The sequence below is a fragment of the Lithobates pipiens genome, unplaced genomic scaffold, assembly GCF_037356315.1.
Source record: "Lithobates pipiens isolate NorthernLeopardFrog02 unplaced genomic scaffold, aLitPip1_a1.2 Scaffold_28, whole genome shotgun sequence".
Lineage (NCBI taxonomy): Eukaryota > Metazoa > Chordata > Amphibia > Anura > Ranidae > Lithobates > Lithobates pipiens.
The window spans coordinates 230136549-230162448 of record NW_027507789.1 but is presented as its reverse complement, the minus strand read 5'-3'; the positions used below and the strand labels follow the sequence as shown (position 1 = coordinate 230162448).

Genomic DNA, 25900 nt, shown 5'->3' with positions numbered 1-25900 from the left:
TCTGTAAAGGTCAGAGAACTGAAGGAGAACAGTTGCTGGAGATTTGGGAGAGGAATGTTGTCCCATTCTTGCCTCATATAGAGATTCTAACTGCTCAACACTCCTGGGTCTCATGTCATATTATTTGTTTCAATTTGTGAAAGGTCTGGACTGCAGGCATCCAGTGAAGCCCCCTGCACTCTTCTACTAGGAAGCCATGCTGGTGTCATAGATGCAGTATGCGGTTTAGCATTGTCCTGCTGAAATATGCAAGGGCTTCCCTGAAAAAAGCTGCCATCTGGATGGAATCATATGCTGCTCCAATACTTGGATATATCTTCCAGCATTGATGGTGCCTTTCCAGATGTACAAGCTGCCCAGTCCATACATACTAATGCCCCCCATACCGGCTTCTGAACTGAGCACTGATAAGAAGCTGGAAACATCCTCTCCTCTTTAGTTTGGAAGATGTGGCACCCATGGTTGCCAAAAAGAATGTCAAATTTTGATTCTTCTGACCACAGAACAGTTTTCCACTTTGAAACAGACCATTTATAATGAGCTTTGGCCCACAGAACAGTTTTTCACTTTGTAACAGACCATTTGCTCTTTGTTAGTTATCGTTACTGTATCAATGATGTTTGTGCACAACCTCATATGCTCGCAACTAAGTGCCTCAGGTATGTCTGGGAGTGGCAATTTTGAGGGAAAACTCTTCAGCCAACGTGGGTCTTTGGGCTATATGCCTTCTACCCCCCTTCCTTTGAATGATATATGAGCACTTCGGATTGTGTAAATTACTCAAATATCCATGATGGTATTTTTCTACCCTTTGTGAAGAACCTTTAAATTAAAAACATTGAAACCTCGTATTTTTGGATGGCACAGCAAGCAATGTTCACAAACAGTGATTCATGGAAGTATTCCTTAGCCCATGCAGTGATGTCCATTGCACAATCATGACTGTTTTAATGCAGTGCCGTCTGAGGGCCCGAAGATTACCGCCATCCAATATTAAGGGGGTGGTAAAGCTACGTGTTTTTTTTCACCTTAATGCATCCTATGCATTAAAGTGGTTGTATACCCACTTTTTTAACTTTTACCTACAGGTAAGCCTATAATAAGGCTTACCTGTAGGTAAAAAAAATATCTCCTAAACCTGTACGGTTTAGGAGATATTCCCCTCGGTATGCGCCGCTGACTGCAGCGGCGCATGCGCACAAGGGGTTTCTCGCCGTCAAAATCCGGCAGCGGCCGGACTGAAATCTCCCGCGCGCATGCGCGGGAGTGACGATATCGCGGCTCCGGCCACTCACAGCGCCGGAGCCGCGATACCCGGAAGAAACGCCGAGGGAGCATGTCAGCTCCCTCGGCGTGGATCGGGCCGGATGTCGGGGCCTCGTTCTAAGGTAAGTATTTCATAATGAGCTAGTATGCGGTGCATACTAGCTCATTATGCCTTTTGCTTTGCAGGTCAGAAAAAAAAAAAAAAAAAATGTGCGGGTTAACTACCGCTTTAAGGTGAAAAAGCACCTGCCAGTGACCGATTTACTTACCTGAGCCCTGGAACTTGACCCATGGGGACGCGCCGTCTCTCTGCCCAGGGTTCCCAGCTCTTTAATTATATGGCAAAATGATCTTCCAGCTCCTCATTGTTAGCATCACTTACTTTTCCAGCTATTTGCTGCCTTGAACCAACGTTTGAGACATGCTGCCGCCATCAATTCCACAATCACACTTACCTGATTGTTTGCTTCAGTCCATTTTCTCAGTTTAAACATTTGATACGTTTTCTATTGTGAATAAAATATGAGATTTGCAGGTTATTGCATTCTGTTTCTATAGAGATTTTGCACAGCGCCCCAACTTTTTTGGAAGTGGGATTGTAATATATAAGGAGGATCTCCCTTCATATAATAGAACTACAGGCTATAGACCTGTATAGGGTGCCCCTCGCTATAGCATCTACTAGGATCATAGGACAGACACTCCTATCTTCTGATTATAAGATACAAGGAGCGTCTTCCATCATATAAGAGAACTACAGACCATAGACCTCCGTAGGGTCCCTGTGGTAGAAGGGGCTCAGATATATACGTCACACACAAGGTAAGGCACACAGTATACAGCACAGCACAGCCGGGTAGAAGAAGCTTTTGCACAATCCTGCTCTGTCATGCTCACTGCAAAGGTTGCTGGGAAAAGATTTTCCATTAGCTGCTCCATTGCCAGAGATGTGCAAAAAGCTGCAAGCACATGTCACCAGTATGGGGATTCACTCAGAATTCAGCCACTGCTGGAACCGAATGGAGGGAGCAACCACCACCTCCCCCATAAGACCTCAGTGTACACGGGAACAGGCACACAACACAAGGCACAGAGTCACAGGACGGGATGGGGGGGGGGGGTGGGGGGAAGCGTCCACCTGACAGGACGGGAAGGAGGGAGGGGATGGAGGGAGGGGGGGTAGCCTCCACCTGACGGGACGGGAAGGAGGGGGGGGGGGGTAGCCTCCACCTGACGGGACGGGAAGGAGGGGGGGGGGGGTAGCCTCCACCTGACGGGACAGGGAGCGTCCACCTGACGGGGAGGGGGGGGGGGGGGGGGCATCCACCTGATGGGACGGGTAGGAGGGGGGGGGGGGGGGGGGGGAGGGGAGCATCCACCTGATGCAACAAGAAGGAGCAAAACCTGTTACCCCTGAACATCTCTCTGCACTGACTGATAAATGTTAGAGGATCCCATCCTTTAATGAAAGAGGCAGAACATTCCATTCCATCTCATAACCCTGCACAGAAAAGAGAAGACAGCATGGCTCAGAAGCTGCCTGTGTGCTCCTCCTAGGAATCAGCCCTCTGATTGGTTGCCGATAGTACCACAGACAGTCCATGATTCCTAGGAGGAGCACACAGGCAGCTTCTGATTCACAATCCCCAGACATGAGCTCTGCCATTCTCCAGCTCAAACCTCTTCTCTGGACCAGGGTCAGCGGGTGCACTGCTCAGGGACAGGGGTATATTAGTGACATAGAGAGACCAGTGCAGGAACATCCCCAATTCTAGTGATCATGGCGGCTGTAAGACTCTCCGCTTTGTCATGTGATCACATACAGGGAGACCTATGCATTCTCTGCAGGGTACACATGAGGAAATTGTGTAAAGGAAAGGCGCACATGGGGTACATAAACATGCTGTGGCCACATGACAGTGAGGACAGCTGAGCTCAGGTCACATGACAGCGAGGAGGACAGTCATAATCCGGCCACATCACAGCGAGGAGGACAGTCATAATCCGGTCACATCACAGCGAGGAGGACAGTCATAATCCGGTCACATCACAGCGAGGAGGACAGTCATAATCCGGTCACATGACAGCGAGGAGGACAGTCATAATCCGGCCACATCACAGCGAGGAGGACAGTAATAATCCGGTCACATCACAGCGAGGAAGACAGTCATAACCCGGTCACATCACAGCGAGGAGGACAGTCATAACCCGGTCACATCACAGCGAGGAGGACAGTCATAACCCGGTCACATCACAGCGAGGAGGACAGTCATAATCCGGTCACATCACAGCGAGGAGGACAGTCATAACCCGGTCACATCACAGCGAGGACGACAGTCATAACCCGGTCACATCACAGCGAGGAGGACAGTCATAATCCGGCCACATCACAGCGAGGAGGACAGTCATAACCCGGTCACATCACAGCGAGGAGGACAGTCATAATCCGGCCACATCACAGCGAGGAGGACAGTCATAATCCGGCCACATGACAGCGAGGAGGGCAGTCATAATCCGGCCACATGACAGCGAGGAGGACAGTCATAATCCGGCCACATCACAGCGAGGAGGACAGTCATAATCCGGTCACATCACAGCGAGGAGGACAGTCATAACCCGGTCACATCACAGCGAGGAGGACAGTCATAATCCGGCCACATCACAGCGAGGAGGACAGTCATAATCCGGCCACATGACAGCGAGGAGGACAGTCATAATCCGGCCACATGACAGCGAGGAGGACAGTCATAATCCGGCCACATGACAGCGAGGAGGACAGTCATAATCCGGCCACATCACAGCGAGGAGGACAGTCATAATCCGGCCACATCACAGCGAGGAGGACAGTCATAATCCGGTCACATGACTGAGGACAGCTGTACTCAGGTCACATGACAGCGAGGACAAAAGCCATGCGGAGGTCAGGTCACATCACAATGAGGATGACAGCCACGCTTAGGTCACATGGTGGAAGGGAGACAAGACAAGACGGGGTCACACAGACATGCAGACAATGCAACTCTGACAAAGGGCGGGGCAACCATCCTATGGTCACATGACAGTATGAAAAAAAGGCAGCACTGCTGTCACATGATGGATAAGTCATTAGTATATAGATAGTATACAGGCCGCCATGGTGGGCAGGAGGTGAGAGGGCTCGGCTACTCACGGATACATGGACATGGTGGTCATCTTGATGAAGATGTCTCTGCTGGGGCTGTCCGCCGTGTTACAGGTGAAGGCTTGAGGTGGAGGCATCTTGTGCTTTTTACAGAAGTCAGCGGGGGAAATGCTGCTCTCCTGCTTCACTTCCGGCAGGTCAGATTTGGCTGCAACAATGAGGCAGGGCGTCCGGCTGTCCATGAAATGTTGCTGCAGGAAGAGGGGGGCCCGTTAGTTACACCGCTTCTCTATAGACTTCTATATGATCCCGGGCAGGATTATCTCCTTTATTTAGGACTCTTCTAATGGGGTGTATGGGGGGAATACAATAGACAACACAATTGTCTAACCTTAAATATCCTGGCACAGTATTCAAAGGACTTGGGGTCAGTGATGTCATAGACCAGACAGGCGACGTCACAGACGGTATCGGCAGGAGATAAACCTTCGCACTCGGTGAGATGGTGCAGCTGAAAGATGACAAGGAAGGAAATGTGAGGAGGACACACCATACACACCCAATCCACACTCCCAGATTGTGTCATTGTATGTCCTGCAGGGACCGGTGACAATGCTGCGTCAGGGGAATCTATACCTACAGGGGAGAGATTTGTATGACGGGACCTACCAGCAGATACTTCTCCTGTCCGTACACATAGACCGTGTTTATTGCATAGTAGGACTTGTGTTCCGGCCGGATACTCTTCTGTTTCTGTGTGAGGAGAACAGCGGCAGATGTCAGAGATGCACCATAACGTCACACTATATCAATGCACTATAACGGCGCACCATAGAGAGGCACTATAACGGCGCACCATAGAGAGGCACTATAACGGCGCACCATAGAGAGGCACTATAACATCACACTATATCAATGCACTATAACGGCGCACCATAGAGAGGCACTATAACGGCGCACCATAGAGAGGCACTATAACGGCGCACCATAGAGAGGCACTATAACATCACACTATATCAATGCACTATAACGGCGCACCATAGAGAGGCACTATAACGGCGCACCATAGAGAGGCACTATAACGGCGCACCATAGAGAGGCACTATAACGGCGCACCATAGAGAGGCACTATAACGGCGCACCATAGACAGGCACTATAACGGCGCACCATAGACAGGCACTATAATGGCGCACCATAGACAAGCACTATAATGGCGCACCATAGACAAGCACTATAATGGCGTACCATAGACAAGCACTATAATGGCGTACCATAGACAAGCACTATAATGGCGCACCATAGACAGGCACTATAATGGCGCACCATAGAGAGGCACTATAATGGCTCACCATAGACAAGCACTATAATGGCGCACCATAGACAAGCACTATAATGGCGCACCATAGACAGGCACTATAATGGCGCACCATAGAGAGGCACTATAATGGCTCACCATAGACAAGCACTATAATGGCGTACCATAGACAAGCACTATAATGGCGTACCATAGAGAGGCACTATAATGGCTCACCATAGACAAGCACTATAATGGCGTACCATAGACAAGCACTATAATGGCGTACCATAGACAGGCACTATAATGGCGTACCATAGAGAGGCACTATAATGGCTCACCATAGACAAGCACTATAATGGCGCACCATAGACAAGCACTATAATGGCGTACCATAGAGAGGCACTATAATGGCTCACCATAGACAAGCACTATAATGGCGTACCATAGACAGGCACTATAATGGCGCACCATAGAGAGGCACTATAATGGCTCACCATAGACAAGCACTATAATGGCGTACCATAGACAAGCACTATAATGGCGCACCATAGACAGGCACTATAATGGCGCACCATAGACAAGCACTATAATGGCGCACCATAGACAAGCACTATAATGGCGCACCATAGACAGGCACTATAATGGCGCACCATAGAGAGGCACTATAATGGCTCACCATAGACAAGCACTATAATGGCGTACCATAGACAAGCACTATAATGGCGCACCATAGACAGGCACTATAATGGCGCACCATAGAGAGGCACTATAATGGCTCACCATAGACAAGCACTATAATGGCGTACCATAGACAGGCACTATAATGGCGCACCATAGACAAGCACTATAATGGCGTACCATAGACAAGCACTATAATGGCGTACCATAGACAGGCACTATAATGGCGCACCATAGACAAGCACTATAATGGCGCACCATAGACAAGCACTATAATGGCGCACCATAGACAAGCACTATAATGGCGCACCATAGACAAGCACTATAATGGCGCACCATAGACAAGCACTATAATGGCGCACCATAGACAAGCACTATAATGGCGCACCATAGACAAGCACTATAATGGCGCACCATAGACAGGCACTATAATGGCGCACCATAGACAGGCACTATAATGGCGCACCATAGAGAGGCACTATAATGGCGCACCATAGACAAGCACTCTAAGAAGACACTACCCCATTATCAGATTCACTTGCAGTACTTTGTACACAAACAGATCTTCTACAACAGACATAGAGAATTTATCCAGCACAGGACATGTCAGAGGGAACCGTACAGAACAAGACAGGGTCACTATAATATAACGTACCATCAGGTTCCTCCCCAGATGAGCCTGCAGAATACCGCTCTTCCCGCATCCCTTGGAGCCAATGACATTACACCGGAAGACGCTGCGCTGCGTCTGTCTCTTGTGTAGGTCGATCTTCTTGTCTCTGGTCACTGGAATTTCAGATAAGGAACACTATGAAGATGTGAAGGATGAGGATGACCCCAGATAGCGGGATGCTGCACTTTTAGTTACCTGTGATTGCAGTGGCCTGGGACTCCTGCTCGGTTAGTATGGAGTAACCCAAATATCCCAAATACTCCAGACACCTCTGGACATCCAGGTAAGTCGTCAGCCTGCAGGATGAGAAGGACGAACAAGGTGAGGAACAAGTCATGCTGATCCAGACATTTAAAAGAGTCACTGAGCCAGAACAAGAACGCCGATCAAGAGTTCTGATTAAAAACGCACTGCATGTCTGTCCTAAGTCAGTATTAGAATTACAAACATAGCCAGGAAACCAGCATTTTCTGAGGTAGGTCAGCAATGGCCACCCTCCTGCAGAACAGGCATCCTTTAACCACTTGAGGACCGCCGTATTGCCAATGTACGTCAGCACAATGGCACAGGCAGGCACAATCACGTACATCTACGTGATTGCCTTCCAGCGGGTGGGGGGTCCGTTCGGACCCCCTCCCGCTGGTTACGGCGGTCCGATTCGGTCCAGGAGCGCTCCGTGATGAGGGGATGGCCGTTGGTTTTCGGCCACCCCCTCTGGATCGCTCCTGGCCAATGAGAAGCTTCCTCCCCTGTGTATTGTTTACACAGGAAGGAGGAAGTGATGTCATTCTCCTCGGGGCGGTCTTTTTGACCGGACTACGAGGAGAAGACAGAAAGTAAGTCTGCACGAACACTACACTGACATGTAGGTACACACAGGCACACAAACCCCCCCCCCCCCCCGATCGCCCCCCGATCCCCCCCTCCCCCCCCAGTCACAGTGTCACTGATTGCATTGATCATTTCTTTACTGATCAATGCATTCAGTGTCAGTTGTGACAGTAAAAACTGTCAGGACAGTTAGTGTTAGGTCCAGGGTAGCCCCCTATCACCCCCCAATAAAGATTTAACCCCCTGATTGCCCCTAGAGTTAACCCTTTCACCCCCTTTTGCCAGTGTCACTAAGCGATCATTTTTCTGATCGCTGCATGTGTCGCTAGGTAGCTAGTTATTTTTTTAGGTTCACCGCCAGGTTTTTATATCGCTAGTTACCCCGATATACTACCCAATAATGGTTTTAACCCCCTGATTGCCGCTAGTTAACCCTTTCACCCCCTTTTGCCAGTGTCACTAAGCGATCGTTTTTCTGATCGCTGCATTAGTGTCGCTACAGTCGCTAGGTAGCTAGTTATTTTTTTAGGTTCACCGCCAGGTTTTTATAGCGCTAGGTACCCCGATATACTACCCAATAATGGTTTTAACCCCCTGATTTCTGCTAGTTAACCCTTTCACCCCCTTTCACCAGCGATCACAGTATAAGTGTCACTGGTGACGCTGGTTAGCCAGTTAGTTATTTAGGTTCCCCGTCAGGTTTTTATATAGCGCCAGGGACCCCCATATACTACCTAATAAAAATTTGAACCCCCTGATTGCTCCTAGTTAACCCTTTCACCACTGATCACCGTATAAGTGTTACGGGTGACTCTGGTTAGTTTGTTTTTTATAGCATCAGGGCACCCACCATTTATTACCCAATAAAGGTTTAACCCCCTGATCACCCGGCGGGTGATATCAATTAGGTTTTAGGGTCAGGGTCTGCGTCGCCCCAGGTTAGTGCCAGTACCGCTAACACCCACACACAAAGCATACACCTCCCGTAGTGGTATAGAATCTGAACAGATCAATATCTGATCTGATCAGATCTATACTAGCGTCCCCAGCAGTTTAGGGTTCCAAAAAAACGCATTGTTAGCGGGATCAGCCCAGATACCTGCTGGCACCTGCGTTTTGCCCCTCTGCCCAGCCCACCCAAGTGCAGTAACGATCGATCACTGTCACTTACAAAACACTAAACACATAACTGCAGCGATCGCAGAGTCAGGCCTGATCCCTGCCATCGCTAACAGGTTTTTTGGTAGCATTTTATATTCAAATCCGGAAGGCAGTGCTTGGTTTTCGGGGTCCCGTACGTGGCTAGGCTCCCAAAAAGTCCCCCACATGTGGTATCCCCGTACTCGGGAGAAGCAGCAGAATTTATTTTGGGGTGTAATTTGACTTCTGCCCATAGCATGTGTGAGCAATATATCATTTAGTGACAACTTTGTGCAAAAAAAAAAAAAGTTTGTAATATTCCCGCAACTTTTGGCAAAATATAAAATATTCCATGGACTCAACATGCCTCTCAGTAAATAGCTTGGGGTGTCTACTTTCCAAAATGGGGTCATTTTGGGGGGTTTTGTGCTATTTTGGCATTTTATGGCCTTCGAAACTGTGATAGGTAGTGAGGAGTTAAATCAAAAATTTGCACCCTTAGAAATCCTGAAGGTGGGGATTGGTTTTCGGGGTGCCGTGCGCGACTAGACTCCCAAAAAGTCCCACACACGTGGTATCCCCATACTCGGGAGAAGTAGCGGAATATATTTTGGGGTGCAATTCCACATATAACCATGGCATGTGTGAGCAATATATCATTTAGTGACAACTTTTTGTAAAAAAAATTTTTTTTTTTTTTTTTTGTCATTATTCAATCCCTTAGGACAAAAAAAATAAATATTCAATGGGCTCAACATACCCATCAGCAATTTCCTTGGGGTGTCTACTTTCCAAAATGGGGTCATTTGGGGGGGATTTGTACTGCCCTGCCATTTTAGCACCTCAAGAAATGAGATAGGCAGTCATAAATTAAAAGCTGTGTAAATTCCAGAAAATGTACTCTAGTTTGTAGACGCTATAACTTTTGCGCAAACCAAAAAATATACGCTTATTGACATTTTTTTTTACTAAAGACATGTGGCTGAATAAATTTTGCCCTCAATGTATGACTAAAATTTAGTTTATTCGATTTTTCTTATAACAAAAAGAAGAAAATATCTTTTTTTTTTCAAAATTTTCGCTCTTTTTCCATTTATATCGCAAAAAAAAAAAAAAAAAAAAAAAAAAATCGCAGAGGCAATCAAATACCATCAAAAGAAAGCTCTATTTGTGGGAAGAAAAGGACGCAAATTTCGTTTGGGTGCAATATTGCATGACCGCGCAATTACCAGTTAAAGCAGCGCAGTGCGAAATTGCAAAAAGACCTCTGGTCCTTAAGGTGTTTATTGGTCCGGAGCTGAAGTGGTTAAACTTCTACTTGGACTGGGGTATACCTTGGAAAGGCTGAGGACAGGAGGATCAGCGGACAGGGATCGCCGCAGGAGGATCAGCGGACAGGGATTACCCCTGGCAGAGCTCCTTTCCCACCCCAGCACTGTATACAGCTCCTCCCCCCCCCACACTACATAGGAGCTGAAATCACATCGCACACAGTCTGTCAGCCACAATCTTCACAGGGTGCATCTGGCTTTTATGTTGCCGTTCTGACCTGTGACATTCCCTGGTTGGAACAGCAGTGTAGTTGCAGTATGCAGATCATGGATGACTGGCTGTGTTGTAAAGGAATGCGATTTCAGCTCTGCGGAGGAGGAGCAGTATAGAGTGCTGTAATGGGAAAGGAGCCCATAAGACAGGCATAGCATGCAGGATGGAGAGGGTGGTCAGGGGGCTTCAGACGTGTGCTCCAACAATGGAAAATGTGGCTCACTCTGACAATGGAAATGTGACAGACCTAGCCGGGGCACAGGCTTTTTGAGAGGACTGAATGTGAGCCTCTTGCCGACTGATTATGGGCCCTGGATTTTAAGGGGCACAGGGTGAATGAGAACCCCACTATAATCTGTGCTAGTCAGATTCAATGCTGTATATATAATGTGTGTTGCCTCACACTGTTGGGACACACACTGTCAGATGATAATGTCATGAACTCCAGACACCTGTCTGTTGGCTTGTATAATGTAAATGAGTCTAGTCTGGCTTGTAGAGTATTCCACATGTTGTTTGGGCTAATTAACCTGTGTTGATGTTTATGGTAATGTTTATTGAATTGTGAGTGAGCTAGGAGCCGAAAAGTCTTATCCCTCAGTCAACTAGTCTGAGTGTTGATTTAGATAATTAGCTCATGCTAATTAGGTTAGGTTTTAGGCTTCTACTGTATTATAAATACTTTTCATTTTGGTTCTAATAAATCTATATCTATATTCAGATTCAGGAAGTAGTGCACTCAGAGTTTGGGATTGAAGTGAAAAAATGTAAGACCAATGACAAGGATCACTAGGAAAAGAAACGAAAAGTCCACCCATTTCATAAAATTAAATTTTAAAAAGGGAAACGGTTACCGTATATACTCGAGTATAAGCCGAGATTTTCAGCCTCTTTTTTGAGGCTGAAAGTGCCCCCTCGGCTTATACTCGAGTCGCCGCTGTCTGACTGCTCGATCAGCGTATCGAGCAGACAGACGGCGGACATTAATTTTCAAAAGCCGCGCCTCCTTCTCCGCCTCCGCCTGTGATAGGCGGAACACTGAATTTCCCAGCAGTCAGTGTTCCGCCTATCACGGACATCCGCTCATTCTCATACTACGGACGAGTATGAGAGGATGTCTGTGATAGGCGGAACACAGGCTGCTGGGAAATTGAGTGTTCCGCCTATCACAGGCGGAGGCGGAATTTTGAATTGTAGAATGGCCGCCGAGAAGAGCGGCGATCCATCGGCAAGGGACGGAGGAGGCACGGCAAGGCACGGGACGGAGGAGACACGGGACGGAGGAGGCACGGCACGGGGGAGGCACGGCACGGGGGAGGCACGGCACGGGACGGGGGAGGCTCGGGACGACGGCGGCTCGGGACGGAGGCTTGGGACACAGGTAGGCTGGACACACACACAAGGCTGCACGGACACACACACACACACACACAGGGATGGATGGATGGATGGATGGATACACACACACACACACACACACACACAGGGATGGATGGATGGATGGATGGATACACACACACACACACACACACACACACACACAGGGATGGATGGATGGATGGATGGATACACACACACACACACACACACACACACACACACACACACACACACACACAGGGATGGATGGATGGATGGATACACACACAGGGATGGATGGATGGATGGATGGACACACACACAGGGATGGATGGACGGACACACACACAGGGATGGACGGACACACAGGGATGGACGGACACACACACAGGGATGGACAGCCATGTCTCACCCTCGGCTTATACACGAGTCAATAAGTTTTCCAGTTTTTTGGGGGTAAATTGGGGGCCTCGGCTTATACTCGGGTCGGCCTATACTCGAGTATATACGGTACATATTTTCTGTGCTGATCTGATATTGAGAGTGCCCGATGCTTTACAATCTCACCCCTGATGGGAGCTTCCTGCCATTTTTTTATTTAAAAAAAAACCCCCAAAAAAAAAAACATTGAAAATTTAAGAGGGAAGCATTTCCGGGACCTTCACAGGTAGGGTCCCAGTTTCCTCATCAAGGATTAACTTATCAGGAGCAATGGGAAGGTCTTGGCAGCTCATTGGATGGCTAAAAAACAACCTCACCAGAGGAACACGGACAGCACTCGGAATCAGAGATGATAAAAGCCTGGGTATGAATTGGGGACACAGGGTGGTCAGAGATGAACTCTGCCAGAGACGGCACTGGGGAGCATGTAGAGCCCCTGCTAGATGACTGCTGTAGCCGTTAGTTACAGTCCGGAGTGAACAAGGAGGTCCCTGTGGACATGACGAGGCCCTGGCCTCCAGACAGAGCTGCAGAAGATAAGGACCCTACAATAGTAGGGGCCTCAGATTCATCTACACTGCAGATGTTGGTTCCTTGTGGGAACACTAGTAAGACACACCGCAGAACCAATGGGAGAGTATAGACGGAGAAAACCCGATCACGTCAGTTGCCATGTAGAGATCGGCTCAAGCAGTGACCTAACAAAGAATCTCCATTGAAGTCAATGGAGAGGAAAAATAATATCAAAGTGACGCACATAATAAGCACTGAAGTCAGAATGTACCACAAGAAAAAGTCTAGTAGCTATTAGGACAACCTTTGTTTAATGCAGAAGGGATTTCCAACCTCCCAGGAAACTGAGGCATGCTGGGGGGGGGGGGGGGGGGGGGGGTTCTGGGAGAGCTGGAATATAACATTTCTGATTGTCAGTGTCCCAACCTCCTGTAGACAGCAGTATAACCCGATTGTTCCTGAATATCTGTGTCCCCAAATGGACAATGGAGGACATCTGAATTTCCACACTTAAAATACTAGCATAGTAATGACTAGGTGTCCCAATGTCACACTCCTCCCCCTCAGAGATGTCCGTGTGTCCCGATGTCACACTCCTCCCCCTCAGAGATGTCCGTGTGTCCCGATGTCACACTCCTCCCCCTCAGAGATGTCCGTGTGTCCCGATGTCACACTCCTCCCCCTCAGAGATGTCCGTGTGTCCCGATGTCACACTCCTCCCCCTCAGAGATGTCCGTGTGTCCCGATGTCACACTCCTCCCTCTCAGAGATGTCCGTGTGTCCCGATGTCACACTCCTCCCCCTCAGAGATGTCCGTGTGTCCCGATGTCACACTCCTCCCTCTCAGAGATGTCCGTGTGTCCCGATGTCACACTCCTCCCTCCCAGAGATGTCCGTGTGTCCCGATGTCACACTCCTCCCTCCCAGAGATGTCCGTGTGTCCCGATGTCACACTCCTCCCTCCCAGAGATGTCCGTGTGTCCCGATGTCACACTTCTCCCTCTCAGAGATGTCCGTGTGTCCCGATGTCACACTCCTCCCTCTCCGAGATGTCCGTGTGTCCCGATGTCACACTTCTCCCTCTCAGAGATGTCCGTGTGTCCCGATGTCACACTCCTCCCCCTCAGAGATGTCCGTGTGTCCCGATGTCACACTCCTCCCCCTCAGAGATGTCCGTGTGTCCCGATGTCACACTCCTCCCTCCCAGAGATGTCCGTGTGTCCCGATGTCACACTCCTCCCTCTCAGAGATGTCCGTGTGTCCCGATGTCACACTCCTCCCTCTCAGAGATGTCCGTGTGTCCCGATGTCACACTTCTCCCTCTCAGAGATGTCCGCGTGTCCCGATGTCACACTCCTCCCTCTCAGAGATGTCCGTGTGTCCCGATGTCACACTCCTCCCTCTCAGAGATGTCCGTGTGTCCCGATGTCACACTCCTCCCTCCCAGAGATGTCCGTGTGTCCCGATGTCACACTCCTCCCTCCCAGAGATGTCCGTGTGTCCCGATGTCACACTCCTCCCTCCCAGAGATGTCCGTGTGTCCCGATGTCACACTTCTCCCTCTCAGAGATGTCCATGTGTCCCGATGTCACACTCCTCCCTCCCAGAGATGTCCGTGTGTCCCGATGTCACACTCCTCCCTCTCAGAGATGTCCGTGTGTCCCAATGTCACACTTCTCCCTCTCAGAGATGTCCGTGTGTCCCGATGTCACACTCCTCCCTCTCAGAGATGTCCGTGTGTCCCGATGTCACACTCCTCCCTCTCAGAGATGTCCGTGTGTCCCAATGTCACACTTCTCCCTCTCAGAGATGTCCATGTGTCCCGATGTCACACTCCTCCCTCCCAGAGATGTCCGTGTGTCCCGATGTCACACTCCTCCCTCTCAGAGATGTCCGTGTGTCCCAATGTCACACTCCTCCCTCTCAGAGATGTCCGTGTGTCCCGATGTCACACTCCTCCCTCTCAGAGATGTCCGTGTGTCCCGATGTCACACTCCTCCCTCTCAGAGATGTCCGTGTGTCCCGATGTCACACTCCTCTCTCCCTATTTGAAAGGCTCTGCTGTGCGTTTAGGACAAATGGCATCTCTGAGAGGTACGGATGGGTTGGAGAGTCAGATCATTGACAGTGGAGGATGATGACCGGTCCCCTTCATGAACCCTCAGATATGACATTTTACACTCACGTCCACTGGGAGAGGAAGCCCTGGTAAGTGATGCAGCCCTTGTCATTGGTGCAGACGGTGTTATTCACATCGGGGCCCCACGGCATGTAAGGGAAGACTTTGAATAAATCTTTCAGCTCCTCGGGAGATAAGGCGCAGTCTCTGTCCTGTACGGGGAGATCAGACAGACATATACAGGTTATATGGAACTTGCCCCCCGATGCAGAACAAAACAAAGAGAAAAAAAAAGAAAAAAAAATTAAAAAAGGCCCTGGTGCAAGATGGATGCCGCTTAGCCTGAGGAAGGAGCATGCATGCTCCACAAAAAGCATCACCACCCCTTCACTACGTAACGACGTCACGCCCTCTCCTCCATTGCACACAGGAGTCATTGGCCGGCCGTCTGAGAACTGAGAACACCCTTCCTCCCAGTACTGTCTATGTAAAAAACACACCCTTTTTTTTAAAGTTTTGGATGGAGTAGGGATCAGTGTATTTTTTGCTGTGTGTCCCTTTAAGAAGATTTTACTTCACTTCCTGCCCTAAAGACACAAATCTACCTAAGATGGGGGCACTCCTCTAATACAGTGCTCAGTGAACGCGTGTCCCTCTATGCCTGGGACTTTAGGAATGTCCCTCACTTTCAGTCAATGCTGAACAGGACCAGCAATGGGGAATCTTCCCATGTAGGGACACAAACAGCAGTTTAGGGTCACAGTCCCTAAACAAGAAAAGGGATGGTTGGCACTCAGGACGACATCTAAAACGTATTATTCTTGGTTTTCTTTATCAGCTATGACTGACTAACCCTCCGAAACGCGTAGGGTGTTTTACAGCATTGTACAGGTCTTCTCGTTACAAGAATACTATTATTTGGATGTCATCCTGAGTGCCAACCATCTCTTTACTTATTCTGAGCAGCGGGCGGAGCTGTTATGTGGGAAAGTTGTAGCGCCTGCACACCTGATTTTCCTTGGGCACAGTACCTACCTGGTCGTGCTTGTCAAAGATGCTCTGTAAGAATAGGTAAGCGTGATGGTTCAGCTCCGTTGTACAATCCACAGGAACCTTTAACCTGGAACATCAGAGGACAAAGATGACTATAGTGAGGAACGATCTCCATCATATCCCCTCCCCCTCCTCTCCATACACCACACCCCCTACCAGAGGACAAAGATGACTATAGTGAGGAACGATCTCCATCATACACTGTCCTCATATCCCCTCCCCCTCCTCTCCATACACCACACCCCCTACCAGAGGACAAAGATGACTATAGTGAGGAACGATCTCCATCATACACTGTCCTCATATCCCACCCCACTAAATTCCACTTCCTGGGCAATGCATGCCTTCAGCACTGGGAGACAGTAAGCCCCTCCCCCATTCTACAGAAGCCACACCCACTTCATAAGTACATGGTTCCCAATACTGAAGAGGGAAAGTTAAAGAGGAATTACTGAGGGAATAAATATTCAGGCGTCAGCTCCAGGTCATCATCATATCCGAATCTCCGCAGGACAGTCCATGTGGTCTCGTGTCTTCCCCTCTGGATAAAGAGTGTGTGCAGGAACAGGAACCCTGCAGGGAAGGGAGCTCAGTTACAGGGGGTACAATATGATGTCATACAGGAACTGAAAGTAAAGGGGGGACTCCAACATCATCCAATTCCCCCCCACTGCAGAACATTCTATTCATAACCTAAACAAAGGATGGCAGACATAGAATTCAGAATCGTTCCAACCGAGTGCTTCCCCGTAGAACAGCTAAGGTCAGGATCCAGCGGAAGCATTAGTGGTGCACCAAGGACTGAACCAAACTCACTCCAGTCTCACCTTTCAGGGTCAGCCCATTGTTGGACACTCCATCATGGACATTCTTACGAACGACATTCTTCACGTCTTCCAAGGCTTGTGGGGCAAGCGGAATATGGAAACAAGTTCTCTGGAAGAGATCAGACTAGGTCAATACATTGTGGAGGGAAAACTGGCAGGTCCTGCCCAGGGACAAAGGGTGACCCTTTCCAGGAAGGAGCGACCCAGGGACACAAAGGTGACCCTTTCCTGGATGGAGCGACCCAGGGACACAAAGGTGACCCTTTCCAGGAAGGAGCGACCCAGGGACAAAAGGTGACCCTTTCCTGGAAGGAGCGACCCAGGGGCAAAAAGGTGACCCTTTCCTGGAAGGAGCGATCCAGGGGCAAAAAGGTGACCCTTTCCAGGAAGGAGCGACCCAGGGACACAAAGGTGACCCTTTCCTGAATGGAGCGACCCAGGGACACAAAGGTGACCCTTTCCAGGAAGGAGCGACCCAGGGACAAAGGTGACCCTTTCCTGGAAGGAGCGACCCAGAGACACAAAGGTGACCCTTTCCAGGAAGGAGCGACCCAAGGACACAAAGGTGACCCTTTCCAGGAAGGAGCGACCCAGGGACAAAAGGTGACCCTTTCCTGGAAGGAGCGACCCAGGGGCAAAAAGGTGACCCTTTCCTGGAAGGAGCGATCCAGGGGCAAAAAGGTGACCCTTTCCAGGAAGGAGCGACCCAGGGACACAAAGGTGACCCTTTCCTGAATGGAGCGACCCAGGGACACAAAGGTGACCCTTTCCAGGAAGGAGCGACCCAGGGACACAAAGGTGACCCTTTCCTGGAAGGAGCGACCCAGAGACACAAAGGTGACCCTTTCCAGGAAGGAGCGACCCAAGGACACAAAGGTGACCCTTTCCAGGAAGGAGCGACCCAGGGACACAAAGGTGACCCTTTCCAGGAAGGAGCGACCCAGGGACACAAAGGTGACCCTTTCCTGGAAGGAGCGACCCAGAGACACAAAGGTGACCCTTTCCAGGAAGGAGCGACCCAAGGACACAAAGGTGACCCTTTCCAGGAAGGAGCGACCCAGGGACAAAAGGTGACCCTTTCCTGGAAGGAGCGACCCAGGGGCAAAAAGGTGACCCTTTCCTGGAAGGAGCGATCCAGGGGCAAAAAGGTGACCCTTTCCAGGAAGGAGCGACCCAGGGACACAAAGGTGACCCTTTCCTGAATGGAGCGACCCAGGGACACAAAGGTGACCCTTTCCAGGAAGGAGCGACCCAGGGACACAAAGGTGACCCTTTCCTGGAAGGAGCGACCCAGAGACACAAAGGTGACCCTTTCCAGGAAGGAGCGACCCAAGGACACAAAGGTGACCCTTTCCAGGAAGGAGCGACCCAGGGACACAAAGGTGACCCTTTCCAGGAAGGAGCGACCCAGGGACACAAAGGTGACCCTTTCCAGGAAGGAGCGACCCAGGGACACAAAGGTGACCCTTTCCAGGAAGGAGCGACCCAGGGACACAAAGGTGACCCTTTCCAGGAAGAAGCGACCCAGGGACACAAAGGTGACCCTTTCCAGGAAGGAGCGACCCAGGGACACAAAGGTGACCCTTTCCAGGAAGGAGCGACCCAGGGACACAAAGGTGACCCTTTCCAGGAAGGAGCGACCCAGGGACAAAAGGTGACCCTTTCCAGGAAGGAGCGACCCAGGGACAAAAGGTGACCCTTTCCTGGATGGAGCGACCCAGGGGCAAAAAGGTGACCCTTTCCTGGAAGGAGCAGTCAAGGAAGTAAAGGTGACTTGCGGAAGCACTAGCCAAGGAACAAAGGTGAATTTTACCTGGAAGAAGTTCAGCTCGCCATCATTTAATGTCCCGTCATTGTCCAAATCAGAAATCTTAAAGATGCGAGTCAGCGCTCGTATACAGGACGGCTTCAACTGGAAGACAACGAGAACAATTCTCAGGAACGATTACCTGGATATCAGAATATACACCCCAATCTCCCCCAAAAGTGACCCCTCACCTCCTTCTCCTCGGGGCAGTAAAGCGGCCCTGTCGGGTGCAAAACGGCTTTCTGGGCATAATAGAATAATTCAGAGATGTTCTTCAAGTTTTTGGCTGAACACTGTGGACAACGGAGAAGAATAAGTGACCATCCGGGATTTATAACACCCAACCGCTGAACACCGCCGCCCCCAACTCACCTCCACACACGTCTCTATCTCCGAATACTGGTTCATGATCGGGAGGACCGTGTCCATGCTGCTGTAATCTAACAGGTCCGACTTATTTCCCACCAAGATCAGAGGAACCCTGACACAAAGAGACAGCAAATTATTAGGAGGGGGAAAAGAAAAAGAAAGAAAGAGAGAAAGAGAGAAAGAGAGAAAGAGAGAAAGAGAGAAAGAGAGAAAGAAAGAAGAGGGTGAGGAAAGGAGCGGGTGAAGGAGATGAAAGGAGTGCAGAGGGATAGGTGAAGGTGGAAGTGGGGGAGGGGCACCTGTTATCTTTGTCCGTCCGCTCGTTAATTAGGGGGATCCAATGGTGGGTGACCTGAAGAGGATACAGTGTTGGTCATTGAGCAATCACTGCAGTTAGTGCAATATTCCATAGCAACCAATCAGCATTTATCTTTGCTGAAATCAGTGCACAGAAGATGGATTCTGATTGGCTCGTATGGGTGCTGCACGGTTTTAGTGAAGATGTTGGGAAAAGGATGGAGACGACTCCTCTCCGGGATCCCATACCTTGTCTATAGAGTTCTTGTTGTTGACGGCGTAGACTATACAGATGACATTGGCCTGGAAGTAGAGGGAGAGATGAGTACAAAGGAAGTGAGTCCGTCCGCAATAGTGACCCCTCCCCCACACCGCCATTCCTTACCCGGGAGATCTCACTGTACAGCTGCTCATCCGTCTGTTCTGACTCTGAGAAGAAAGATTACAGCATCATCCCCGCCCCCAGACACGTCATCCCCGCCCCCAGACACGTCATCCCCGTCCCCAGACACGTCATCCCCGTCCCCAGACACGTCATCCCCGTCCCCGGTACACACAGACAGGACATGTCATCCCCGGTACACACAGACTGTGACAGACCTACCCGGGACACAGGCTTTTTGAGAGGACTGAATGCGAGCCTCTTGCCGACTGATTATGGGCCCTGGATTTTAAGGGGCACAGGGGGGATGAGAACCCCACTATACTCTGTGCTAGTCAGATTCAATGCTGTATATATGTATATATAATGTGTGTTGTCTCATGCTGTTGGGACACACACTGTCAGATGATAATGTCATGAACTCCAGCCACCCGTCTGTTGTCTTGTATAATGTGAATGAGTCTAGTCTGGCTTGTAGAGTATTCCACATGTTGTTTGGGCTAATTAATCCTGTGTTGATGTTTATGGTAATGTTTATTGAATTGTTAGTGAGCTAGGAGCCGAAAAGTCTTATCCCTCAGGCAACTAGTCTGAGTGTTGATTTAGATAATTATCTCATGCTAATTGGGTTCGGTTTTAGTCTTCTACTGTATTATAAATACTTGGCATTTTGGGTCTAATAAATCAGTCCATGTTGAGCAGCTAAGCAAGTGTCGTCTTGTTTTGTGCTTGTAAGCGGTTGGAACATCTGATTGGAGTCAGATTGGAGAAGGCGGGATATACTGACGGAAGCACTCAATCGGAGTGTGGGATCGGTTTCGTCACATTGGTGGCAAGCAGTGGGATGCTTCCTGCAGTCTGGGACATCCAAACCTCCACTGGGATCCAAGATCAGGATAGCAGGCTTAAGTCACCCCAGCGGAGATGTGGACCTGGCATCAGAGTTCCGGGGCTGCTGCGGATCGTCCTTTCAGCATACACCAGGACTGTGTCTGAGGATGAATACCTGGAGCTCAGGCAGCGGATTCGGGTGGAGCTCTGGATTGGAGCCCTCCAGCTCGCTGGTATAAAACAGGGCAAGTGCTTTCCAACCCAAGAGCAAGGGGCCAGTGACCAACGGGCATTGAGGATGGCATTCCTGGGAGAGCAGCCCCAGGAGCAATGGGTGACTGAGTTGGACAGGCTGGTCCAGCAGGAGATAGAGCTGGACAATCATTATCGGGCTCTGCAATGGCGCGCAGAGCAGGGATATTTAGGGGAGACAACAGAATGCTCTCCGGAGGGATACGACTTTGGAGGCCCTGGATTGCTGTGGGAGAGACTTACAGATAGTTTTGTGTTTGGCGATGAAGGGGAACCTACCCTTGAGGACCTGCGAGAATATAGAGAGGCTATGCTCCGTCTTGCAGGGGTCTCAGAGCTTAAACCTGATCTGGACCATTTGCTAAGGAAGGAACAGCATCTGGAAAAGGCAAACAGGAAACTGCTAGAACACGCTCAGCAGCATGCCAGAGAATCGGCAGTGGAAACTCCGGAGATTGTCGTCCCCAAACCTGAAGTGCTGACAACAGAGCAGAGTTCTGATAACTTCTGCCCAACACCCACAGTGGCTTTGGCCTTCTTGAGAGAAGAGGTAGTCGGCCTTCATCCCACAACACTGACAGACAAGGGATTTTCTGCCAGCAGCATCAGGTAACTGAACAGAGGGTCCAAGACCTCTGCCCCACACTTCTAGCAATTCCAGAGACTGGGGATTTAATAGACGTTTCTGTAGAGGAGGAACCACCTAGCAAACCCCCAGCAAAAGTGCTGGCAGCCGGACAGAGGGTCCAAGACCTCTGCCCCACACCTGCCGCAATTCTGGAGGCCGAGGGTGAGGAGGTGGCAGTCTATCACGAGCTGCAGATCAGGATCCAAGGAGAGGATGCAGTCGTCACCTCACAACTGCAGCTTGATCTGGTGTCGGGGGGTGGGCCTGTGGTCTCCACTAACAGAAAACCAGCAGAAGTGCTGGCAACCGGGGAGAGTGCTACCAACCACTGCCCAGCACCGGCAACAACTGCGGAGTTCCAGGGAGCCGGGGCAGTCAGCCTCTCTACCGAACAGTTAGCTGGAGCAGATGATGCAGGGAAGCTCCTACACCCCGCTGAACTGCTGGCAATGGAACAGAGCGCTGCTGGCCTCTGCCCACCACAGACAGAGGACAGATTTCCTGTAAAGGTGGATGGGACTTCATTCTCCCCCTGTATACCCCGGGGATTCTAGGCAGTTGGCCCAGATGCCCAACAGCATGGCGGACTGAGCCCAACCACCGTCTTCTCTCCAGTGGCTGAAAGGACTCCAGGGGGAAGGGGCGGTCCACACCTCTCCCCAGCGTCAGGCATGTTCTCTGAGAAAGGCAGAGGTTGGCTGGGTGAGGAATACTCTGTTTGGGGCAATTTGTTTGGGGTACTGTGTGGATACCGGCATTAAAGGACTGGAACCCCTGAATAACTTCGGAGTCAACCCGTCTGGGGTCTCCTGTGTTGGTCTCCTGCCGAAAGGGGAGAAATGTGACAGACCTAGCCGGGACACAGGCTTTATGAGAGGACTGAATGTGAGCCTCTTGCCGACTGATTATGGGCCCTGGATTTTAAGGGGCACAGGGGGGGATGAGAACCCCACTATAATCTGTGCTAGTCAGATTCAATGCTGTATATATGTATATACAGTCAGGTCCATAAATATTGGGACAGTGACACAATTTTAATCTTTTTGGCTCTATACGCCACCACAATGGTTTTGAAATGAAACAAACAAGATGTACTTTAACTGCAGACTTTCAGCTTTAATTTGAGGGTATTTACATCCAAAGCAGGTGAATGGTGTAGGAATTACGACAGTTTGTATATGTGCCTCCTACTTTTTAAGGGACCAAAAGTAATGGGACAATTGGCTGCTCAGCCGTTCCATGGCCAGGTGTGTGTTATTCCCTCATTATCCTATTTACAAGGAGCAGACACAAGGTCCAGCATTCATTTTAAGTGTGCTATTTGCATTTGGAATCTGTTGCTCTCACTCTCTATGAGATCCAAAGAGATGTCACTATCAGTGAACAAATCCATCGTTAGGCTGAAAAAAAACAAAACAAACCCATCAGAGAGATAGCAAAAACATTAGGTGTGGCCAAATCAACTGTTTGGAACATGCTTAAAAAAAAAAAAAAAAAAAAAAAAAGAATTCAGCGGTGAGCTCAGCAACACAAAAAGACCCGGAAGACCATGGAAAACAACTGTGGTGGGCTGACCAAAGAATTCTTTCCCTGGTGAAGAAAACACCCTTCACAACCATTGGCCAGATCAGGAACCCTCTCCAGGAGGTAGGTGTATGTGTGTCAAAGTCCACAATCAGGAGAAGACTTCACCGGAGTGAATACAGAGGGGTCACCACAAGATGTAAACCATTGGTGAGCCTCAAAAACAGGAAGGCCAGATTAGAGTTTGCCAAACAACATCTAAAAAAGCCTTCACAGTTCTGGAACAACATCCTCTGGACAGAGGAGACCGAGATCAACTTGTACCAGAGTGATGGGAAGAGAAGAGCATGGAGAAGGAAAGGAACTGCTCATGATCCAAAGCATACCACCTCATCAGTGAAGCATGGTGGTGGTAATGTCATGGCGGGGGCATGTATGGCTGCCATTGGAACTGGTTCTCTTGTATTTATTGATGATGTGACTGCTGACAGAAGCAGCCGGATGAATTCTGAAGTGTTTCGGGGAATATTATCGGCTCATATTCAGGAAAATGCTTTAGAACTCATTGGATGGCAATTCACAGTGCAGATGGACAATGACCCGAAGCATACTGCGAAAGCAACCAAAGAGTTTTTTAAGAGAAAGAAGTGGAATGTTATGCAATGGCCGAGTCAATCACCTGACCTGAATCCGATTGAGCGTGCATTTCACTTGCTGAAGACAAAACTGAAGGGAAAATGCCCCAAGAACAAGCAGGATCTGAAGACAGTTGTAGTAGAGGCCTGGCAGAGCATCACCGGGGATGAAACCCAATGTTTGGTGATGTCTATGCATTCCAGACTTCAGGCTGTAATTGACTGCAAAGGATTTGCAACCAAGTATTAAAAAGTGAAAGTTTGATGGATGATTGTTAATCTGTCCCATTACTTTTGGTCCCTTAAAAAGTGGAAGGCACATATACAAAGTGTTGTAATTCCAACACCGTTCACCTGATTTGAATGTAAATACCCTCAAATTAAAGCTGAAAGTCTGCAGTTAACGCTCATCTTGTTCTTTTCATTTACAAATACATTGTGGTGGTGTATAGAGCCAAAACGTTTAGAATTGTGTCGATGTCCCAATATTTATGGACCTGACTGTATGATGTGTGTTGTCTCACGCTGTTGGGACACACACTGTCAGATGCGAATGTCATGAACTCCAGACACCTGTCTGTTGGCTTGTATAATGTGAACGAGTCTAGTCTGGCTTGTAGAGTATTCCACATGTTGTTTGGGCTAATTAACCTGTGTTGATGTTTATGGTAATGTTTATTGAATTGTTAGTGAGCTAGGAGCCGAAAAGTCTTATCCCTCAGTCAACTAGTCTGAGTGTTGATTTAGATAATTAGCTCATGCTAATTAGGTTAGGTTTTAGTCTTCGACTGTATTATAAATACTTGGCATTTTGGTTCTAATAAATCAGTCCATGTTGAGCAGCTAAGCAAGTGTCGTCTTGTTTTGTGCTTGTGAGCGGTTGGAATATCTGATTGGGGTCAGATTGGAGGAAGCGGGATATACTGACGGAAGCACTCAATCGGAGTGTGGGATCGGTTCCGTCACACAGACACGACACGTCACCCCCGATCCCCGGTACACAAAGGATGCGGCACGTCACCCACCGTCCCCGGTACACAAAGGACACGGCGCGTCACCCCACCGTCCCCGGTACACAAAGGACACGGCGCGTCACCCACCGTCCCGGTACACAAAGGACGCGGCACGTCACCCACCGTCCCCGGTACACACAGACACGACACGTCACCCCCGTCCCCGGTACACACAGACACGACACGTCACCCCGTCCCCGGTACACACAGACACGACACGTCACCCCCGTCCCCGGTACACACAGACACGACACGTCACCCCCGTCCCCGGTACACACAGACACGACACGTCACCCCCGTCCCCGGTACACACAGACACGACACGTCACCCCCGTCCCCGGTACACACAGACACGACACGTCACCCCCGTCCCCGATACACACAGACACGACACGTCACGTCACCCCCGTCCCCGATACACACAGACACGACACGTCCACGTCACCCCCGTCCCCGGTACACACAGACACGACACGTCACCCCCGTCCCCGGTACACACAGACAGGACAGTCCACGTCACCCCCGTCCCCGGTACACACAGACACGACACGTCACCCCCGTCCCCGGTACACACAGACACGACACGTCACCCCTGTCCCCGATACACACAGACAAGACACGGTGCATTATAGGGAAATCTTACCAGAATAATCCACAATGTGGGTGGGGACTCGCTCTGGGGTGAACCTCCTGGGATGGTGATCTCCTCTGCCCGAGCCGGGACCTGAAATACAATGCAGGTTACTAGAGGTCCCTTACATGACTCCACCCCCTCCCCTCAGACACGGCGCCCAGGGGACGCCACCCCCTCCCCCAGACACGCCGCCCAGGGGACGCCACCCCTCCCCCAGACACGCCGCCCAGGGACGCCACCCCCTCCCCCAGACACGCCGCCCAGGGGTAACCACCCCCTCCCCCAGACACGTCGCCCATGGGACGCCACCCCCTCCCCCAGACACGCCGCCCAGGGACGCCACCCTCCCCCAGACACGCCGCCCGGGGGACGCCACCCCCTCCCCAGACACGCCGCCCGGGGGACGCCACCCCCTCCCCCAGACACGCCGCCCGGGGGACGCCACCCCCTCCCCAGCAGCCTCAGGAGATAAGCCCTCTGTGTCTCACCTCCTCCGGGAACTCCTCGCTGACCAGAGACATGATGAGAGACGTCTTCCCCCACCCGGGCTGCAAACAGAGAAAGAAATGTTAGAGGACTGGGGGCCACCACTAATCCTAGAAGGGGGGCTGGGGACCCCTCAGACTCCGGAGGAAGGATATTACGGGGGGGGGGGGGGGGGGGG

General features: G+C 50.2%; 1 protein-coding gene across 1 annotated transcript in view; it reads right to left on the bottom strand.

Moving 5' to 3' along the window:
• The window catches only part of RHOT1 (ras homolog family member T1), a 42038-nt gene extending 16266 nt beyond the window's left edge, over window positions 1-25772 (bottom strand). The window contains 18 exon segments of the mRNA XM_077460704.1: window positions 4436-4638; window positions 4779-4898; window positions 5057-5140; window positions 7019-7149; window positions 7232-7332; window positions 15051-15196; window positions 16020-16104; window positions 16490-16610; window positions 16865-16973; window positions 18678-18776; window positions 18863-18964; window positions 19044-19152; window positions 19340-19392; window positions 19587-19640; window positions 19723-19766; window positions 25246-25290; window positions 25293-25326; window positions 25725-25772. Coding sequence (XP_077316830.1) covers window positions 4436-4638; window positions 4779-4898; window positions 5057-5140; window positions 7019-7149; window positions 7232-7332; window positions 15051-15196; window positions 16020-16104; window positions 16490-16610; window positions 16865-16973; window positions 18678-18776; window positions 18863-18964; window positions 19044-19152; window positions 19340-19392; window positions 19587-19640; window positions 19723-19766; window positions 25246-25290; window positions 25293-25326; window positions 25725-25757 — 1673 coding nt within the window. The 5' untranslated portion in view covers window positions 25758-25772.
• Window positions 25773-25900: the final 128 nt, after the last annotated feature.